Source organism: Oryzias latipes, chromosome 13 (genome assembly GCF_053564925.1).
Source record: "Oryzias latipes strain Hd-rR chromosome 13, Olatipes_Hd-rR_3.1".
Taxonomy (NCBI): Eukaryota; Metazoa; Chordata; class Actinopteri; order Beloniformes; family Adrianichthyidae; genus Oryzias; species Oryzias latipes.
Genome location: NC_136249.1, coordinates 33,102,018 through 33,121,205, shown reverse-complemented (window position 1 = coordinate 33,121,205; position 19,188 = coordinate 33,102,018). Strand labels below are relative to the sequence as shown.

The 19,188-nt window shown below is 41.7% G+C and overlaps 1 protein-coding gene across 1 annotated transcript in view; it reads right to left on the bottom strand.

Moving 5' to 3' along the window:
• The window catches only part of caln1 (calneuron 1), a 57,706-nt gene that overhangs the window by 24,919 nt on the left and 13,599 nt on the right, over window positions 1-19,188 (bottom strand). Inside the window, exons 3-4 of the mRNA XM_004075238.3 lie at window positions 14,749-14,892; window positions 9,658-9,770 (exon numbers count right to left, since the gene is read on the bottom strand). Of these exons, the coding sequence (XP_004075286.3) occupies window positions 9,658-9,770; window positions 14,749-14,892 (257 nt within the window). The remainder of the gene's footprint in view (window positions 1-9,657; window positions 9,771-14,748; window positions 14,893-19,188) is intronic.

Below are 19,188 nucleotides of genomic sequence, written 5' to 3'. Positions count from 1 at the left end.
ATGAGTCGCTATGGCAACTAAACATACCCTGAAACATACCTCCATTTCTGGAACTGAAAGCTTAACGTCAAAGTTACTGTGGAAGCTACCATAACCTGCTGTCTGGAATACCCCCCTGCCCTTCAATGAAGCATCTGTTTACCTTCATGGTGTGAAAAGGGTTCAGATCAGAAATAATGGCTGGTGTCACTCTGCTCTTCTCAAAGCCACACATGAGGCTTAAACACAGAGACACACAGGGAGCGAGAAGGTGCCAAGAGCCTGCATACATCCATCTGTTGAGTTCAGGCTTTTGCTGCGAAGCCAAACGACACAAAACACGTCCGTGCACGACTCTGCCAGCCAAAAAGAACACCTTTGCTTCACATGAAGCTAAAAATGCAAAAAAGGATGGAAATGCAGAGCTTTAAGGTCAAACTTATGCGCATTACTTTTTCATATATTGTCCTTTTAGTTGAGTTGACGGAAGGTTTGTTGAATAATAACCAATTAAGGTCAGATTAAACCCAGACTTTCTTTCTGTCTGTTCTGCCAAATGTCTTTTTATAAAATGTGAACACGTTTTAAAATGAACACTGCAGCTAATCACCACTCCATTTACCGGGGATGAAACAAAGGAAGAATGAGGCTGTCCAACTCAGCAACATGTAAGGATACTGACGGAAAACATTTAGTTTGACATGCAATCACAGAATTAACTTACAGTAGGTTACTCAGGCCCAATAAGCCAAAAGACAAACATGTTTTTATTTCGATGGTAATGAAGTTCTTAGAAATGGTATTTTGTTCCTATTGCTGTAGGCATGATAGACCACAAACGCAGTACTATTTCAAAGATTTTCCTTCTATATTGTTATGAAAGCACTTTTCTGACTTAACGGCAAAATCAGTTTAAGAAAGCTGTTTGTGAATTTCAGATCTATTGGAAACTTTTTTGCATTTCTTTGTTGGCATTATAGTTGCTGATGGCACTGTTGTCAACATTTTGAATTTATCACTTTAATGTCGTAAACGTAGCTGATCCCATTTACGCAATTAACGTCATTCCAACGGCCACGTCTCTCCGCAACAGAGTCAGCTGGTTTAGGGTAAACGCGTGAACACGTCACCACTGTAAAGTGCTGCACAGCAGTGCAAAGCTGCTTTTTATCCCGCTTCAAAGTCCGTTGGAATTATTGTTAATTGCATAAACGGTTGAAGAGTTACGGTAGTCGAAAGAGCATCAACACGGGAGTTAAAGCTCCAGAACTAAAGGGTTAAGAAGTTTGCTTTAAACTAATGAGCAAATTATTGATACCCAATTGCCATTCGTGGGATTAATCAGGGACAAATTACCCCCATTAACGGATAAATCTGTGCAGAAGCGACGGTGAGCCTCGAGGTCACGGGCCTGACTGATCCCAGCGGATCTACGGCTCTGACTGGCCGTCATTCTTTAAAGTTTCTAAGATTATTTGTAGAAACATTTTCATCTGAATCAGTACGAGATGCAGCTTTGATCATCAGAATCAAACTAAAGATTACAAATCATGAAGCATGAGGATCAGGCTCCTCCATCCTGTGCTGCCATGAGCATCTTTCTTCCTCCTCATCGTAGTGCAGTTTTTTTTGATTGGCAGGCATCATTTAAAGTCTGGCCACTCGGTAACACCAGCGCCCTGCCAGCATGCGTGGGTGTGTGCATCTTGCAGAAAATGCAGTAATGTGTTGCAGACACGTCTCCGCGCTGCAGTCTGGACCAGAACGCTCTTTAATGATGTGAATCACCGAGGTAGCTGAGCTGACTCACACGCAATTAAAGGAACAGGAGGGGGCGGAGTCTGGGCCTCCGAGCCGCGTGGTACAACGCTCTGGAAAAATATCTGCATCTGTCCGGATTTTTGGAAATTTTTTAGATTTGTGTATTTTTCTTTTGGAATAAGACGCAGGAAAATATCAAACTGAGTAAAAATTTCACACAACAAAATAACAACAACTGTTGGAACATTTGGAAATGTATAAATTAGAAATTGGGAAATTGCACGAACAAATGTGACTTCGTGACCTTTTTTTAGTACCTATCCACCCATTTATAGAATCCACTGAATCCTTTTTCTGTCATGGGGCGGGCGGGCGTGGGGGGGGGGGGGGGGGGTGGAGCCCATCTTAGCTCGCTGGAAGAAAACCCACAAACGCATGAGGAGAACATGCCAACTCCACACAGAAAGATCCCTGTTGGGATTTGAACCAGGACCTTCAAGAGCTCTAACCACTACCCCCCCATGCAGCCCACAAACATCAAAGATGACCATTTGATTAATCGGTGAAAAACCTGCCTGTCTCTGTGCAAAAAGTTTCTAGGCCCTAAATCCTTAAGGTCCTATATAGCGCCGCCCCTCGCCATCCCTCTCCTCTCTGCAGAATTGCAACAAAAACTGCAGCAACCCACCTCACCCCACTTTCCATCTAACACTGGAAAGACCAAAGGTGAATAAAGATTACTTAATGTCTCCGCCCACAAACATGTGACCCACCAGCTGATTACAATGACCGCCAATAATTCTATAATCAAAACACACAAAAAACATATTCATTCACCATAATAGACACCATGGTTAATTAATTCATGGCACCTACAACCGCTACCAACCTGCTGCGGGGATTCTGTACTTTACTCCCCTTAAGATGCAGCCGCTCCTCTCTACAACCAACCCAACAAGCCACATCACCCATCCAAACCCACCCTGAACGGATGACTGTTACCAAAGCTTTTACAAACAGACTGACCTCCATGGCTCTGAATTCTAAAAAAATATGTAAGAGTATTCAGTGATTAGTCATTTCTAGTGAAGGTTTTGTCAGTTTTAGAAACCTTTTTTGTGTTAGAACTGTAGAAATCAGCCATTATTGTCTTTCCCTACATTTCTGCAGTCAGACATCCATCGAGGAGCCGTCTCTCGTGTGGCGGCACAGTTAGTCTTAACGGACCAATTTCCCCGTCATGATCACCTCCGACCTCGGCGTCAGGGTCTGAAGAGGGGCGCGCCATACAGCGACTACACTGACAGGGGGCCGGGCCGTCGGAGGGTGAGGTGAAGGTGGTGGGAAGAGGACGACGAGTGCGAGCGTTCGCGTCGCCGCTGATTAGCCGCCTCTGACGTCACCCCTCCCATCCGCCTTCGCGCTAATCAAGGCCATGCCTGGCAAACAGGGAAATGATTTCTCTCCCTCCCCACCTTCCCAGCAGGAGCATTAACACCCTCAGAGCGAGTTTGCATCCTGCGATGAATCCATCAAACCCTCCAGCAGCTGCTTGTTAGAGGAGAGCTGGCCGGAGGGAAGCCGCAGTCCACACAGTCAGCACTTCTTTAGGTGACATTTTATTTCCATTTCAGCATTTTTTGGCGTGGAAGCTTGAGGCAATAATGTCGTCAGGGGTGAAACTGCGGAGAGTGAAAGGAGTTTCTGTAGGTTTGACAGACCAAACTCAATCAAGTTTCTTGGTTAGAAAAAGTGCTCCAACTTCAGGAAACATTGAGAAATCCCGCTCACTCAAAACAAAGAAAAGTTATTCCACTATTATTAAGGCAGCAAGCGATAAAAGCAGTAAGAATCCAGGTCACAGAAGACGACAAAAAGAGTCCAAAGTGGCAGATCTACAGAGCGGCAGCTGGAGATGGAAGAGCGTGAAGGCAGGTGAGCTGATTCCAGACGTGAGCCGATGGAAGGACGGACACAGAACCAGCAGGTCAGAGGAAAACGGAGAAGATCCAAACCAAAAGGCTTAAGAAAGCTCAACATACGACACCAACGTGGGAGTCCAGAAACCAGAGACGCTTCGCACTGAAAATGGTTTTGAGGATTTATATCACTTTCCCCAAAAAGTCATGTTATTGTTCATGAATAATAATCTGCACATATTTCTAAACTTTGAGACTTGATCTACATGTACTATGTTGATTTCTAAAATAGAGTTTTGTCTATTTTAAGTAATTATTAAGTACTTCATCTTTATCATGTGATTTATTAATACTTAAGTATTCTTAATGACCCAAAACTGTGCTGATAAGTTTAATGACAGTGTTCAACATTTTTCATTTGCTTTTAGACTTGAGGAATTCAAACTGACTGAAAGCTAAAATGGATCAGAACCAGAAATTTAAGAAGCACCGTAAAGAAAACTGTCTTTTTTCTCTGTCCATCACTTTATTTATAGCACCTTAAAACAGCAAGTTTTGAACACAAAACATAGCATTTAGTGTTTTTGTCGAGTTTGTTCACATTTTAAACACGCAAACCTTTGATAAAATGGTAAATGGCGTATACTTGTATCGCACTTTTCTACCTACAAGGCCTACAAAGCGTTTTACATTCACAGACCCAGTCACACACTCATTCACCCACACAGTCACACACTCATTCACACAGTCACACACACATTCACCCAGTCACACACTCATTCACCCAGTCACACACTCATTCACACAGTCAAGGCCTGTTCACACCGGGACGAATTTCGAAGTTACAGTAAAACACAACTTGGGGGCGCTCAAACACAAAACTGCCTTGCTGAGCACACATACCAGCGAAGAAGATAGACGCCAAGTAGCGTCTACACAGCCGCGAAGAAATAATGACGGACATTCTAAAATATCCCCCTTACCAAGCACCAGTTGGAGCTACTGATGCTTGAAATATTCATGTTTTCTTTGTATGATTCTGACAAGCGTGTAAATACTTGCTCTCTTCTTCTGAGTGAAAAGCGACTTTAAGAATCGTAAAGTTGCGCAGCGCCACCTTGTGTACAGGAGTATTTCTGTTTACATTAAGCGCCATCTAATGTCAGGGAATGAAATTGCATGTTCGCTCGGCTCATCGTCAGTGAAAATCGCCTGGGTGTGAACACAAAAAACGTGGCGAAAAACGCTGGCGAATAACGCCTGGCGAATATTCGTCCCAGTGTGTACGGGCCTTCACACACACATTCACCCAGTCACACACTCATTCACCCAGTCACACACTCATTCACACAGTCACACACTCATTCACCCAGTCACACACTCATTCACAAATCAAAAAAGACGGCAACAGACAAGGCCGATGCTTGAGGCTCCTACAAGGCCCCTGAGGGCCAAATATACACAACAGAGGCACAACTGAGTTCTTTCAAAGATGGAAAATTAGATAAAGGAAAACATTTTTGAGTTTGACTGTTCCACAAAATGATTCCAATCTTTCTAAGTTCTTCACAAAAAAAGAAAATTAATCCAATTTGACATCGGTTTTTGGTGAACTGAAGGTATTTGTTTGTGGAAATCTGAAGGATCATCAAAGAGTCTAATTAAAGAAAAATGAAGCATCAGTTTTGATGTTTGAAGTTGATTCCAACGCGGTCGGCAGCTCATCCATTTTCCACCAGGATGGTGATGAAGCGCAGACCCCAGTGAGCAGGTAGGCGATTGTGTGACGGCGAGTGAATCACGGGCCGCCGCTCCAGCTGGTGAGGATGTCACACCTCGCCTGATCTGGGCCGGAACGCGATCCGTGCCTCTTCTCCGACAGGAAATGAATGCCTCACACAATGCCAGGAGCGGAAACATGCAAAAAATCGGCCAAAAGGTTTGATAACTGCAGATTTTAATCTGAAAAAACCTGGAGCTGAACGTCAGCATGACTCATGCAAAACTGGGAATATTCATTCCCAGTTTTGCTCCTAAAGGAGGCGATGGATCTTTAAGGGATGGGAGGGGGGGCGTCAGCATGATGGATGTGAAGCCTGATGCTGCTTCAGAAGCTGGAGAAGTTCCGAAAACGTGGTCGATAAGCCGCTCTTCAGATTGACTTCACGGTTCATCAGAGGCAGATCATCATAATTAGATGAGCTCAGGGAAGGTCAGCAAAGTTTGATGAAGATTGAGGAGGACAACACTTCAACGATGAAGACTCGTCAGCTTCACTCGGATGCCCACAGAGTATTTCTCTGCAGGCTTTGGATCAAGTTTGTTTAGTTTTTGTTTAACGGCAGATCTTGCAGGTTTTTCAGACGTCTGAGTTTCCAAGAAGATTTTAAAAAGTGAGTGTGCAGACCATGAAGGTTGATGAAAAAGGAGCATAAAAGAGATAAACGGCTTGCTTCTATAAACCTGTTGAACTTCAGACAGATTTTAAATGACAAACGGCTCTTTGACAGCAGGACTGGGCACTGAAAAAATTCAAACCTTTATTTAAAGACTGCCTGGAACGGGAAAAACATTATCAATAAACGTAATCTTTTTATCATCACTTGGGATCAGAATGAAGTTAAAAATGAAAACGAGTTTGTTTTTTAGCCCTGTTCTACTGAAGATGGGCTCCTGTGTTGGATTAAACCCTTTCCTACAGTCGCAGCATAAACCATTTATGTGTTTGAGGCTAAACTTGATCTTTTGAGCTCCAGACTGAAGACAAAGAGAGATGTGGAGGAAACACGAGGATAGAAAAAGTTAAGGCGTAAAGTTGAAGAAGAAGAAGAGAGAAAGAGAAGAAAACAGGCATTCAGGAAAGAAACAAGACTTGCATGAAGCCTAACATTACAGTATCTAAAGCAAATGTACATAAATAAGAAAAAAAATGTGGCTTTTTTCTACAAAGTCAAATATCTGCACAAGCATTCACATCTTTGCATGCGCCATTTCTTGACCGCAAGACGCATTTTGTTTAGTTTGTTTCTCCTCCTGTGCTCCAGCGTGTGCCACCAAGACTTTAGGAGGAGGCCGAGAGGGTGGAGTGAAGGAGGAAACACCAAACATGACATTTGATGGATCGTTGGAGCATTATGGGTAATGTAGTCAGGAGCCGGGTGGAGTGATACGTGCTGTTCTTCGATAAAAATAAATTGAACAAGTGAGAGTTTTGTTTTGTATTTCGTCCTTTATGTTACAACGTGTTGAGAGTTGCTGTCAACAAAGTTTGACTTTTGTTGTTTTGCTCTCTCTGCAAAGGCTGATTATTGCAGATAAAATACATGAACAACATCTTTCTGACCATTCACTGGCCTTATGGCCCCTCTAGGCATTCTGGGTTGTGTCGTCATGTTGTATGACTGTTTTGTTTCGCTTAAGGCGCCCTGTAATTCAGTGCACCTTACGGTCCGGACAATACAGTAATGTAATGCATAGAGGAGCACGTGTCAATTCACACAGGGGACCTTCATATATCATAGACATGTAGGCACACAGTCATCATGCAGCCTGTATGTATGTTTACTTGACTGAATGATTGGGTCAATGGATGTGAAAGGGGAGGTGGGGGGCCCACATGTGCCGTACCGGTTCCACCGCATGGAGCAAAAGACCCCCCTGGAAGGGAGAACAATGGAAAAACCCGACCGTCTGCTAAGGAAAAGTCAAGGTTTACATAAAAGCACGTGACACCAACTGTTATCTGAACCACACTGTATGTTTTGGTGTGACGGATCAATTCCCGCGAAGGTACCAAAAGTATTCGGCCTGCAATAACTGTCCGGGGTCCTGTTCGTGCTCCTGCGACTAATGATGACATCACACGACGGTAACACCCCTTGGACAAACTACATAGCTACGTAGCATCAACACTAGGGCTATAGGCTCTATGTTTTCATTTCACGTTTCATTTTGTGACCCAAAGTTCTTTTCCTCATAATTAATAATGCCATTTTGAATTTTAAGGAGTGTCTGACATAATTGTTTGTTACACCAAATGTATAATAGGGAGACACATTGGCAACATAAACTTATTTTTCCAACGTGAGTAAATGAATGACTGTATGAGAAACAATATTTGTTTTTTTATTGTGTGCAGTCTGGTTTAATTCGCCCAAATGTCAGCTTCTGACAGTTATGATCGCAAAGTTTCCTTTTTAAAACACATCGAAAGTATTAATATACTTATAAGATAAAAATAAATAAACAGCTCACCCCCCCCCCCCCCCAATTTTTATGTATTATTCAAGTTACTGAAATAAACAACCATCCAAAAAAAAACAAAGAATTAGCACTGAAACAAATGCTAAATGCCTTGAATCCAATTTTCTGCTGGTCTCCACAGCTGGCCACAGATGATAAGCTGAAAGGGGAGTTCAAATAAGTCCCTTGTGATATATAGTGGGATATTTCCATGTACAAGTCATCCATGTTTCTCACGAAGAACGGTGTTAGCGTGTAACCCTGCGGACCAATCACTATCTCAAACATCATCAGACCAACGTACAGCCAATCACATAATGTGACGTCATCATTAGTCGCAGGACCCCGAAAAGTTATTGCAGGCAGAATACTTTAGGTACCTACAGCCCCTGTACGGCCGGATGTGACTATAGCTTAAAGTAATGCTGTGGATGTCAAGAAAAGTTTGGGAAAAGTTCACGTGAATCTAGAAACATTTTTCAAACGGTGTTGAAGCAAACAAAGTTTAAAGGAAGTGAAGGTCAAGTGGACACAACAGGCAAAAACACAGATGATCAATGAAAATGAAAACTTTTAGTAACGGCTTATCTGGACTTAGTTCTTGAAGTTGAATAGGTTTTGCCAAGGCGAAGTCCACATGAGTCCAGATTACCTTTTTGGTAAGTTTGTCTTCCATGGAATCATCCTTGACGAATGCCTCTTCCTAGATACTCATGGATGTTGGTTCACCTTTGTTTTGGGAAAAATCCCATCAAATGTTTGGTTTATTAAGCTTCGGCTACATCGACACGCCACACAAAAACACGTGTTGGTTGTTAAAAAAAAGGTTTTGCATCTTCTTTAGTGACAAAAAAAAAACAAAAAACTCAACCGACAAGAAGTTTTTGCTCATTTCCAGGTGTGCACCAAAAATCAGCCACGGGTTTTAGTTTTTCTGAGGAATTTTCTCTTTTTAAGACTGCATGACCTTTTTTTGTGTTGCTTTGACTTTCAATTCTTCCATTAAAAAGACTAAAATCTTCTTGACTCCACTTATGGCGCTCCAAAATGCCCGACTCTTACCAAGAAAGCAATAATTATTTTAAAAGGATAAACAAACTAATGGTTAAAGAGGCTGACTCATGAACCACAGTCTATTAACAAAACTTAACCGAGCAAAAACATTAAGATCTTCAGTAGCAGATTATCTAAAAACACCAGAAGAAAAGATCAAACCCTGGAGGACATTTCTCTCTGAATTCCTTGGATCATTGTCTTTCATCATCATCTCTATGATTGTCCTTCATCATCATCTCCATCGTTTGCCTTCATCATCATCTTCATCATTGTCTTTCATCATCATCTCCATGATTGTCCTTCAGGAATTCTTTCATTCTTAATTCTTCCTCAGGTTTTTAACAGAACTGATGACTTCAGTGACATCAGGGATGGATGTAACATTTGCTATAAGAAGCTGATTTTTAGGAGCAAAAACCTCCTCAAATTCCATAAACTAGAGATTATATCAGGAAGAAATATGACCAGGAAAATGAAACAAGCTAATTTCTAAATAATTATTGAAATGTACAAAAAGCAGAGCAGAGAGCTGTGGTAAAAACAAAGTTCAGAAAAAAACAGCAAAATGAAGACTTCATCTGAAAACCTAAAATCTACTGACATCCAGGTGATATTCATGAATCGATGCGTTCAGGAACGTCTGCGGTTTATGACTCTGCTGTGTTTAGGAACAAACATGTTTGATGGAAGCGAGGTTTACCTGCCAGAAAATGGTGTCTATTGTGTTTCCCAGGAAACCTTCTCTCGTTTCAGACGACAGGAGTTTGGGGCCGAGAATCGTCATAAACTCTTCAAAGTCGACCTGTCCGTCACCTGGAGCCAAAAAGCAAAAAGAAAAACGTTAACGCTGGAGACGCTAAAATCTGAGCAAGCACGCCACTTCCACAGTTTCTGAAAGACGTTTTCGCCCACACACATAACTGTATTATAGCTGGATCTCAATAAAGTTGACGTTATTAACTGTATTTTCTCCGACATGCGCTTTAAATGGGGATATTGTTTCATGAACCAAACTAAGAGTTTAAACCGATAACAAAGAAGACGGGGAAGTTGGGTAGAATTGGCCTAATAGTGAAACTTTACATAGCAGAAGGAATTTTCAAGAGAAATAGAGATAAATTGGAAGTAAAGGTTCTCCAAGATAGAGCCCTGAGGCACACCAAAAGGTTAAATAAGTTATTGTTAAAACAATTCAGACTTTTTCAGAGTCATTGATAGCGTGAAAGATTTTCAACTGAAGACAAATAGGAGAACAAAAGCCGTCAGAGCGTAAGGCTGGCCCCCGAACCAATGAATATATTTAGGTTTTTTTCTAAATATAGGTTTCAGGTTTTAAGTTTCATGATAAATAAACAGTTTTAATGATTTTGTTGTCTGTCTTTGTACCAATTACACTTTGCAATTAGAAAAGGTCTACCTACTAAATTTCTTGCTTTTATCAAATCGGGGTTCATTTAGAGACGGAGTCATTCCCGGTTCTTCCAGCTGCCTGGAATTATTTCTTCTTTAAGGAAATGTCCGTTCTGCCCTCACCATTGTAGTTTCTTATGCACATTCTTGTCATCTTTCTGGCATTATTATGAATATTCCTCTAGCTCTTGTTCTTTTTTATTTGTGTTTTTTCCACGCCATTGTCAATGTTTTTTTCTATTGCTGAAAAACTCCAGATCTGTTCGAGTCCTTCCTGCTTCTGGGTTTTCCTCTTTGGTGAGTTCTTCTAATGATTGCAATGGAATTGAAGATAAGATGAGACTTTTTCTTTGTACCTCAGTGGGGAAATCTCCATGTGGCAGAGTGACAGTTTATCACAACAGCATAAAACACAACATGTGGTTTAAATTTTTTTTTACTACATCACATATTTACACAGATTTTTATGTTTGTACAGCCAAAACCCTTAATTGTGATGCACTAACAAAAATAATCCAAACCATAATTGTTCCACCGCCGTGCCTTACACTTTTTATGCCTAAACCAATGTTTTGCTTTGTTTTTGGCCAAATCCTTTTTCAAATCAACAGTTAGGAAATTTAAAATATCTATATTTAGGAAGACTGCGACAGACTGGCGACCTGTCCAGGACGTCCCCTACGTTCGCCCACGAGTGGCCGGGATAGGCTCCAGCAGCCCTGTGACCCCGAAAGGGACAAAACGGGTATAGAATATGAATGAATGAATGAATGGCTAATTTTTAGGAAGAATCATATTTTAATTATATTTTGTCGGACTTTATCATACAACATAGTAACTGATGGATTTTCCTGACAACTGAACAGTCCGACTGAAGAGTCTGCGATGTCCTGAGACAAAGAAAGACGAGAATGACCTCCGTGCAGAGAACAGAGAACTGCAGGAGCCGAAGGTGCGAGCTGGAGATCTGGAATCAGGTCTGCAGAAGATTTTCATTAAGCTAGTGAGGTTTGTTTGCCTCCACTCTGAAAACTTAATCTCCTTCATCAGGTCTTGTCTGGAGGATTCAAAAAGCTGTTGCTGCCAAATAAAAGTTGCCGTCCTTTAAACCAATCTAATAAAACCCAAAAAGTTTGATATTCACAGACTCTTTAGCTGTTTTGGCTTAATGCAGCTGCTTCTGTCTGCGCAGACATCCTCAGTGCAACCTCAGAACAGAGAACTGCAAAGAAAAACCACTCACTTGTCTTGGATTCATTAATACTTGGATGATGTATTTATTTTTAGAATTCTTAACTGTGGAAAAATCCCAGTCACTGATGAAATGATGATGGATTCACCAAAACCTAAAGAGGGTTCAACCGTTCAGGGAAGGTTCGAGGAGAAGATGCTTTTAAATCTGCGACAAATGGAGTTCCTCCAACTAAATAAAAGCCTAAAGTCAGAAGTCTGGGTAATTACGGAGGCTTTTCAGGCTGCACTCACGGCGCGTCGTTGGCAGCTAACGTACACGCTCTGCTGTGAGTGATGTGAAGCAGACGCAGCTCCAACAAAAGGGAACGCTGCTCTCCAGGCGCCTATTATGCAGCTGCACATAAAAAAAACAATAGAAATGCTTCACATGACGGGCTAACACTGCGGCGTACAGCAGAGGCGCCAGGCCAACGTGGCTGAAGACATGAATGGAGTGAATATCTCGTTAGCGGTCATTCTGATGTGATCAGCTTCCCACACGCCATTAGTGGCTGAGCGGCTCAAAACACTAAAATAGCAGTGCGACAGAGCAGAGAGAACACGTTAAAGAACCTTTTTTATTGTTACACTGATCAATAGAAAGAAAACGGTTATGTAAACTGTTTGGGTCAATATATGTGATATAAATATGAAAAGCCTTCACAAAAATGTAAGTTATGTTGTTAAAATTAGAAAAGGATCAATTCTAGCTGGAAATATTTCTGCGATCTTGGATAAAAGTACAAAGATTTCATGCTGTTTAAATGTAAATGTGAAAATGAGGCTTAAAATGAAAAAAATATTGATACATATTCATTTTACAGGTTTTGACTTTTAAATTATTAACACATTTCAAATCCTAATCACACCTTTTATCAATTTGTAATGTTAATTGTGTTGTGTTTTTGTGTGGTTTCAGCACATCCCTCATGATAATTACAGCCATAGAAGACCAAAAAATACTGTTACTATAAATACTGAATTAAATGAAAAATAAAAACAGTACAAAGTGTTAGAAAGGGTTTAGTTGTTTGTGATGGAAAAAAATATTGAAAAATCAAAATAAACAAAAGAGCAGGCAGGCATAAAAAAGCTTCTTAAATAATTGCTAAAGAAGTAAAGAAAAGGGAAATGTAATTCTATTATTAAGCAAATTAAAACAAACATTAGAATTTTCATTTCCCTTTTTCAGTTTGCTTTTTCTAAAATGTGCCTAAAATTAAATTATGAGCTAAATTCTTTACATTAAAATCCAAATTTTGATTAAATTCACAGAATTTGGATAAAAAGAAAAATTAATTCATTAAAATCCAAAAAAAAATCCTTAATACAAAAACAAAAAAATGCTGTAAATGTGTTTGGAATAACGCCAATCAGAGCAACTGCGTTAGTAATGATGTGACTTCTTTACAGCGGTGAAGTCATCAAGGTAATTGTTGTTTTTGTTTTTTTACTGCCGTTACTGTTGCCAAATGTTTAATCTTTAAAACGCTGAAACTTTAAAATAATACAAGCTCCTCCCACTACAGAAACTCATCAGCTGTTTGCACAATTAACATAATTCCAGCGGATTCAAACAGATGAGCAGCTTTGTGCTTAAATGCAACAGTTCGGAATGACGTTAAACAGTTAAACCTCGACGCTGCAGCCAAAGCCCTGGTGATAAAAGGGACAAAGCCGGAAAAGGAAATGCCGAGAGCTCTTTGAATTACCGTAACGCTTTTTTTTCCCCCCAATTGACGTATTTCAACAGATTCTGACATGGAAAAAAGCGACTTGTGCCGATATGCAACACTTTGACACGTTTGCGGTGCAAAGCCGCATTTGCTCAGCCTCAGAATCAGCGGATGTCAAGTGTTGCATGTCGGCGCAGAGTCGCTTTTCTCCGCTTCAGAACCCACTGGAGTTACGGTCGTTGCGTCAGCAGATTTACAAAAATTCACAGAACATCAACACTGGAGCTAAAACGCGGATGTTCTTCAACCATTGATCCTGAAAATGAGAAAACCGCTTTGTGCTGATGAAGTAAAGTGTTGCATATCAGTGCAAAGCGGAAATAGAATGAGATCAGGGTGTAAGAGCAACCCCCCCCCCCTCTTCCTATTACCAATAACTGAGAGCTCTTTGTTTACATGCTCTCCCAATAGCATACAGCCCCTCAAACCCTTAACCTAACATAACCAGTACAACAAAAATGGCGAGCAATATCAGAGCTATCCACCACGCAGCATCCATCAGAATGGGGCGGAGCAGGGAGCTTGCAGCCCCGCCCAGCGGATTTTCGATGTCACAAATACGATGTTTTTCTTCTGCTCCAGATTTAATATTTAAATAGAAAAATACTCAGAAATGCAATTTTAAGTGTAATTTTCTTTTCTTTATGTCATCAGAAAAATGCTACAAGAACTCGTTAAAAACACCAACCACACCATTTTCATTGGGCTGGGTCTTTAATTACTGCTTTACATTTTCTTTTCATGTCAAACTCCACCCACACTTTCGGTGGTGAGTTTCTATAAAAACTCTTGAGACATTCAGCTTCTGTCCTGCATCGCACTGGACTTAGCTGTTTGGTACCGATTAGGAAATTTGCAAGTTAAGAAACAAAAGCATTAATCTTGCCTTCACACTCACACAAACAAACCTGGGGACAATAGATAAACGGGCCGAGGGGTCCGGGTGTCAGATCTCAGGGGGCGGGCACCTTCGACGGGTCTCCTCCGTCACAATGCAACAGGAGGCGCAGTCAGACCTCAGCCTGAGAAACCGGGGCAGTTATGTTCCCCCCCGAGTCTGAGGTGATTCACGAGAGGAGCAGAGCACCTCTGAAAGTTTAATACTCCTTCATTCTCCTGCTGTAATAAAGTTGAAAGGCGCTTATAAGGACAGATGGGGGTGCTTCTCAGCGAAAACGGTATTTGCATTTGTCTCCTTTCTTTCCTGCTGCAGGTTTGGGTTTGATCCTTTATGAAGTGTCAGTCACAGTTAGCGCCGACAGCGACGTCTGGAAGCAGCACAGACAGATTCCTGCGTTCCTGCTTTTGATGTTTCGTGTCTTTGATGATAAAACCTCCATTGTTTCCCACATTTAGCCCGGCGTTCTCCCTCAGGATCAGGAGGTGTTCGAGGGGGACGGCGGGGGACTCACCATCCATGTCCAGTCTCTGCATGATGATGGCGAGCTCCACCTCACTGGGCATGTACCCCAGAGACCGCATTGCCATTCCCAGCTCCTGTTTGGAGATGAAGCCGTTCCCGTCGCGGTCCAGGACCTTGAAGGCCTCGCGGATCTCTGTCAACACAAACATGAAAATCTATTCAGTATTTTTGATCAGTCCCCCCCCCCCCCCACACACACACACACACAAGTCTGACCCCCTTCTGATATGAATGTTTTTGCACCGCTGCCTCAAAGTAACAAGATCAATTCCAGATTCATTTTCTGCACCTGCAGTCACGTCCGTCGTCTCCTCTGCTGCTTTTCTAAAACCCTCCTCATGAGCTGCCCCTCTTTTTCTGTCCTTCCAGAAACTATAGTGTGGCCTGGATCAAACATGTTACCTGAAATCAGGAGTGAAAACCTTCAAAGATTGATTTTCTGGACTGTAAATCTGTTTTGTGTGTTTTTATTGTGTTAAATGTAAACATTTAGCCCCTTCTGCGATTCCCCATATTTCTCCAGTCACTTATAATAATAATTCCTATAACCAATAACGATGATTTAGATTTCTGTTCACAGTGACCTTTGATGGCTGTGCCTCTTTCTTAAAATTAAAATCTTTTTTACATTAAGCTACAGCCTGTCGCAGTCAGGCTCTGATGTGGGCCGCTCGGGAGCTGCAGAAACCATGACATTTGGTTCATTGCTCATTACTTGCGGTCAAAACCGCAAGTCTGTGGTTCATGTGCATGTTTTGTGGTCGTTGCTCTTCTACAGCTGACAATGTTGTTCACCTTTCAGTTCATCCTGTCTTTTACTGGTATCCAGGCAGAGGGTTTGGATGCCCTTTAAGGTACAGGGAGACCCAGATAGGCAGCAGCACGACAGTCCTACACCCATCCAACTGCGCCATCATTCTTTGAAAGTTCGTTTGGTCTTCTGAAGTGCTTTTTTTCTCCAGGTATAATGCAAAATGTCTGATCTTTACACACCTGATGCAGGTAATCAGCAGCAGATAGGGCAAGATTTCTGGAAAACCAGCAGGAGGCCGGCCCTCGAGGCTCAGATGTGGGACTAAACACTTGACTTTGGCTCATGACTAGAGATCAAAGTCCTTCACTTTGACTTGTGAACATAGTCTATACACTTGACTTTTGACCATAGTCCATACACTCGACTTTGAATTGTGACCATAGTCCACACTTAACTTTGACTTGTGACCATAGTCCACACATCTGACTTTGACTTGTGACCACAGTCAATACACTTGAGTTTGACATGTGACCATAGTCCATACACTTGACTTTGACTTGTGACCATAGTCCAAACATCTGACTTTGACTTGTGACCATAGTCCAAACACTGGACTTTGACTTGTGACCATAGTCCAAACACTGGACTTTGACTTGTGACCTTAGTCCATACACTTGACTTTGACTTGTGACCTAAGTCCATTCACTTGACTTTGACTTGTGACCATAGTCCACACATCTGACTTTGACTTGTGACCATAGTCCAAACACTGGACTTTGACTTGTGACCATAGTCCATACATCTGACTTTGACTTGTGACCATAGTCCAAACATCTGATTTTGACTTGTGACCATAGTCCAAACATCTGACTTTGACTTGTGACCATAGTCCAAACACTTGACTTTGACTTGTGACCATAGTCCAAACACTGGACTTTGACTTGTGACCATAGTCCAAACATCTGACTTTGACTTGTGACCATAGTCCACACATCTGACTTTGACTTGTGGCCACAGTCAATACACTTGAGTTTGACTTGTGACCATAGTCCAAACACTGGACTTTGACTTGTGACCATAGTCCAAACATCTTACTTTGACTTGTGACCTTAGGCCATACACTGGACTTTGACTTGTGACCTTAGTCCAATCACTTGACTTTGACTTGTGACCTTAGTCCATACACTTGACTTTGACTTGTGACCATAGACCAAACATCTGACTTTGACTTGTGACCTTAGTCCATACACTTGACTTTGACTTGTGACCATAGTCCAAACATCTGACTTTGACTTGTGACCATAGTCCAAATACTGGACTTTGACTTGTGACCATAGTCCAAACATCTGACTTTGACTTGTGACCATAGTCCAAACATCTGACTTTGACTTGTGACCATAGTCCAAACACTTGACTTTGACTTGTGACCATAGTCCAAACACTGGACTTTGACTTGTGACCATAGTCCAAACATCTGACTTTGACTTGTGACCATAGTCCAAACACTGGACTTTGACTTGTGACCATAGTCCAAACACTGGACTTTGACTTGTGACCATAGTCCATACATCTGACTTTGACTTGTGACCTTAGTCCATACACTTGACTTTGACTTGTGACCATAGTCCAAACACTGGACTTTGACTTGTGACCATAGTCCAAACATCTGACTTTGACTTGTGACCATAGTCCAAACATCTGACTTTGACTTGTGACCATTGTCCAAACATCTGACTTTGACTTGTGACCATAGTCCATACATCTGACTTTGACTTGTGACCATAGTCCAAACACTGGACTTTGACTTGTGACCATAGTCCAAACATCTGACTTTGACTTGTGACCATAGTCCATACATCTGACTTTGACTTGTGACCATAGTCCAAACATCTGATTTTGACTTGTAACCATAGTCCAAACATCTGACTTTGACTTGTGACCATAGTCCAAACACTTGACTTTGACTTGTGACCATAGTCCAAACACTGGACTTTGACTTGTGACCATAGTCCAAACATCTGACTTTGACTTGTGGCCACAGTCAATACACTTGAGTTTGACTTGCGACCATAGTCCAAACACTGGACTTTGAATTGTGACCATAGTCCATACACTTGACTTTTGACCATAGTCCATACACTCAACTTTGAATTGTGACCATAGTCCACACTTAACTTTGACTTGTGACCATAGTCCACACATCTGACTTTGACTTGTGACCACAGTCAATACACTTGAGTTTGACTTGTGACCATAGTCCATACACTTGACTTTGACTTGTGACCATAGTCCAAACATCTGACTTTGACTTGTGACCTTAGTCCATACACTTGACTTTGACTTGTGACCATAGTCCATACATCTGACTTTGACTTGTGACCTTAGTCCATACACTTGAGTTTGACTTGTGACCTTAGTCCATACACTTGACTTTGACTTGTGACCATAGTCCATACATCTGACTTTGACTTGTGACCTTAGTCCATACACTTGAGTTTGACTTGTGACCATAGTCCAAACATCTGACTTTGACTTGTGACCATAGTCCAAACATCTGACTTTGACTTGTGACCATTGTCCAAACATCTGACTTTGACTTGTGACCATAGTCCAAACATCTGATTTTGACTTGTGACCATAGTCCAAACATCTGACTTTGACTTGTGACCATAGTCCAAACACTGGACTTTGACTTGTGACCATAGTCCAAACATCTGACTTTGACTTGTGACCATAGTCCAAACATCTGACTTTGACTTGTGACCGTAGTCCAAACATCTGACTTTGACTTGTGACCATAGTCCAAACACTGGACTTTGACTTGTGACCATAGTCCATACACTTGACTTTGACTTGTGACCATAGTCCAAACATCTGACTTTGATTTGTGACTAGATAGCTAAGACCCTGAACCTGACTGGGAAAAATAAAACCAGACTTTGAATCATTGCTGTTGGGAATATTGTTTGCTAGCTTCATATTTTCTTGAACATGACCTTTCCTCTACATTTTTCTAAACTTTCCAGAGTTGACGGAGTAAAGAATCCAAGACCAAGTGAGCTGCAGTAATAAAAGCCGGCAGTGAGGAAAGCGTCTTCTCTGTGGAGTGCACTGATGAATTTTGCAGTGTTAAAAATGATTCGTCAACATGTCATTCCCAACTAGAACATGAGAGCAGAAAAGCTCTAAGAGGATCACTTTGACAGAACTCCAGCCTGTTTCCATCAGTCCTCATACATTTGTCTGTGGCTTTAGCTTAAAAACATCTGAAACTCTGGAACTTTCGGTTTCATGTGAAGGACCTGCTGAGCTCTGTGAGGGTGAGATGACTCTTGGACTGTGAAGTCACACCTCGCTTGTAGGCAGTTCAGTCAGCATGTCACCATTTGATCAAGTCATCAGTGGGGGGAGTCAGCAGCAGGCTTCACAGCGCTGAATGAATGCATGTTTCCAAAGTCTTTCCACTGCAGAGCGGAGAGGGTATATGCCAATGAGAGGAAGAGCGACTGACGGGCATCTGCTGTTTTGCAAAGGCCTGGAAACCTCAGAAGAAAACCAAATGCACCACACAGAATAGGATGTTCTTCATCCTCCCTTTGAACCGTGGCCAAAATTATTTATTATAAAGGGAAAAACACAACACAGCTGATGTAAAACGGTAAAAGCCTGTTGACT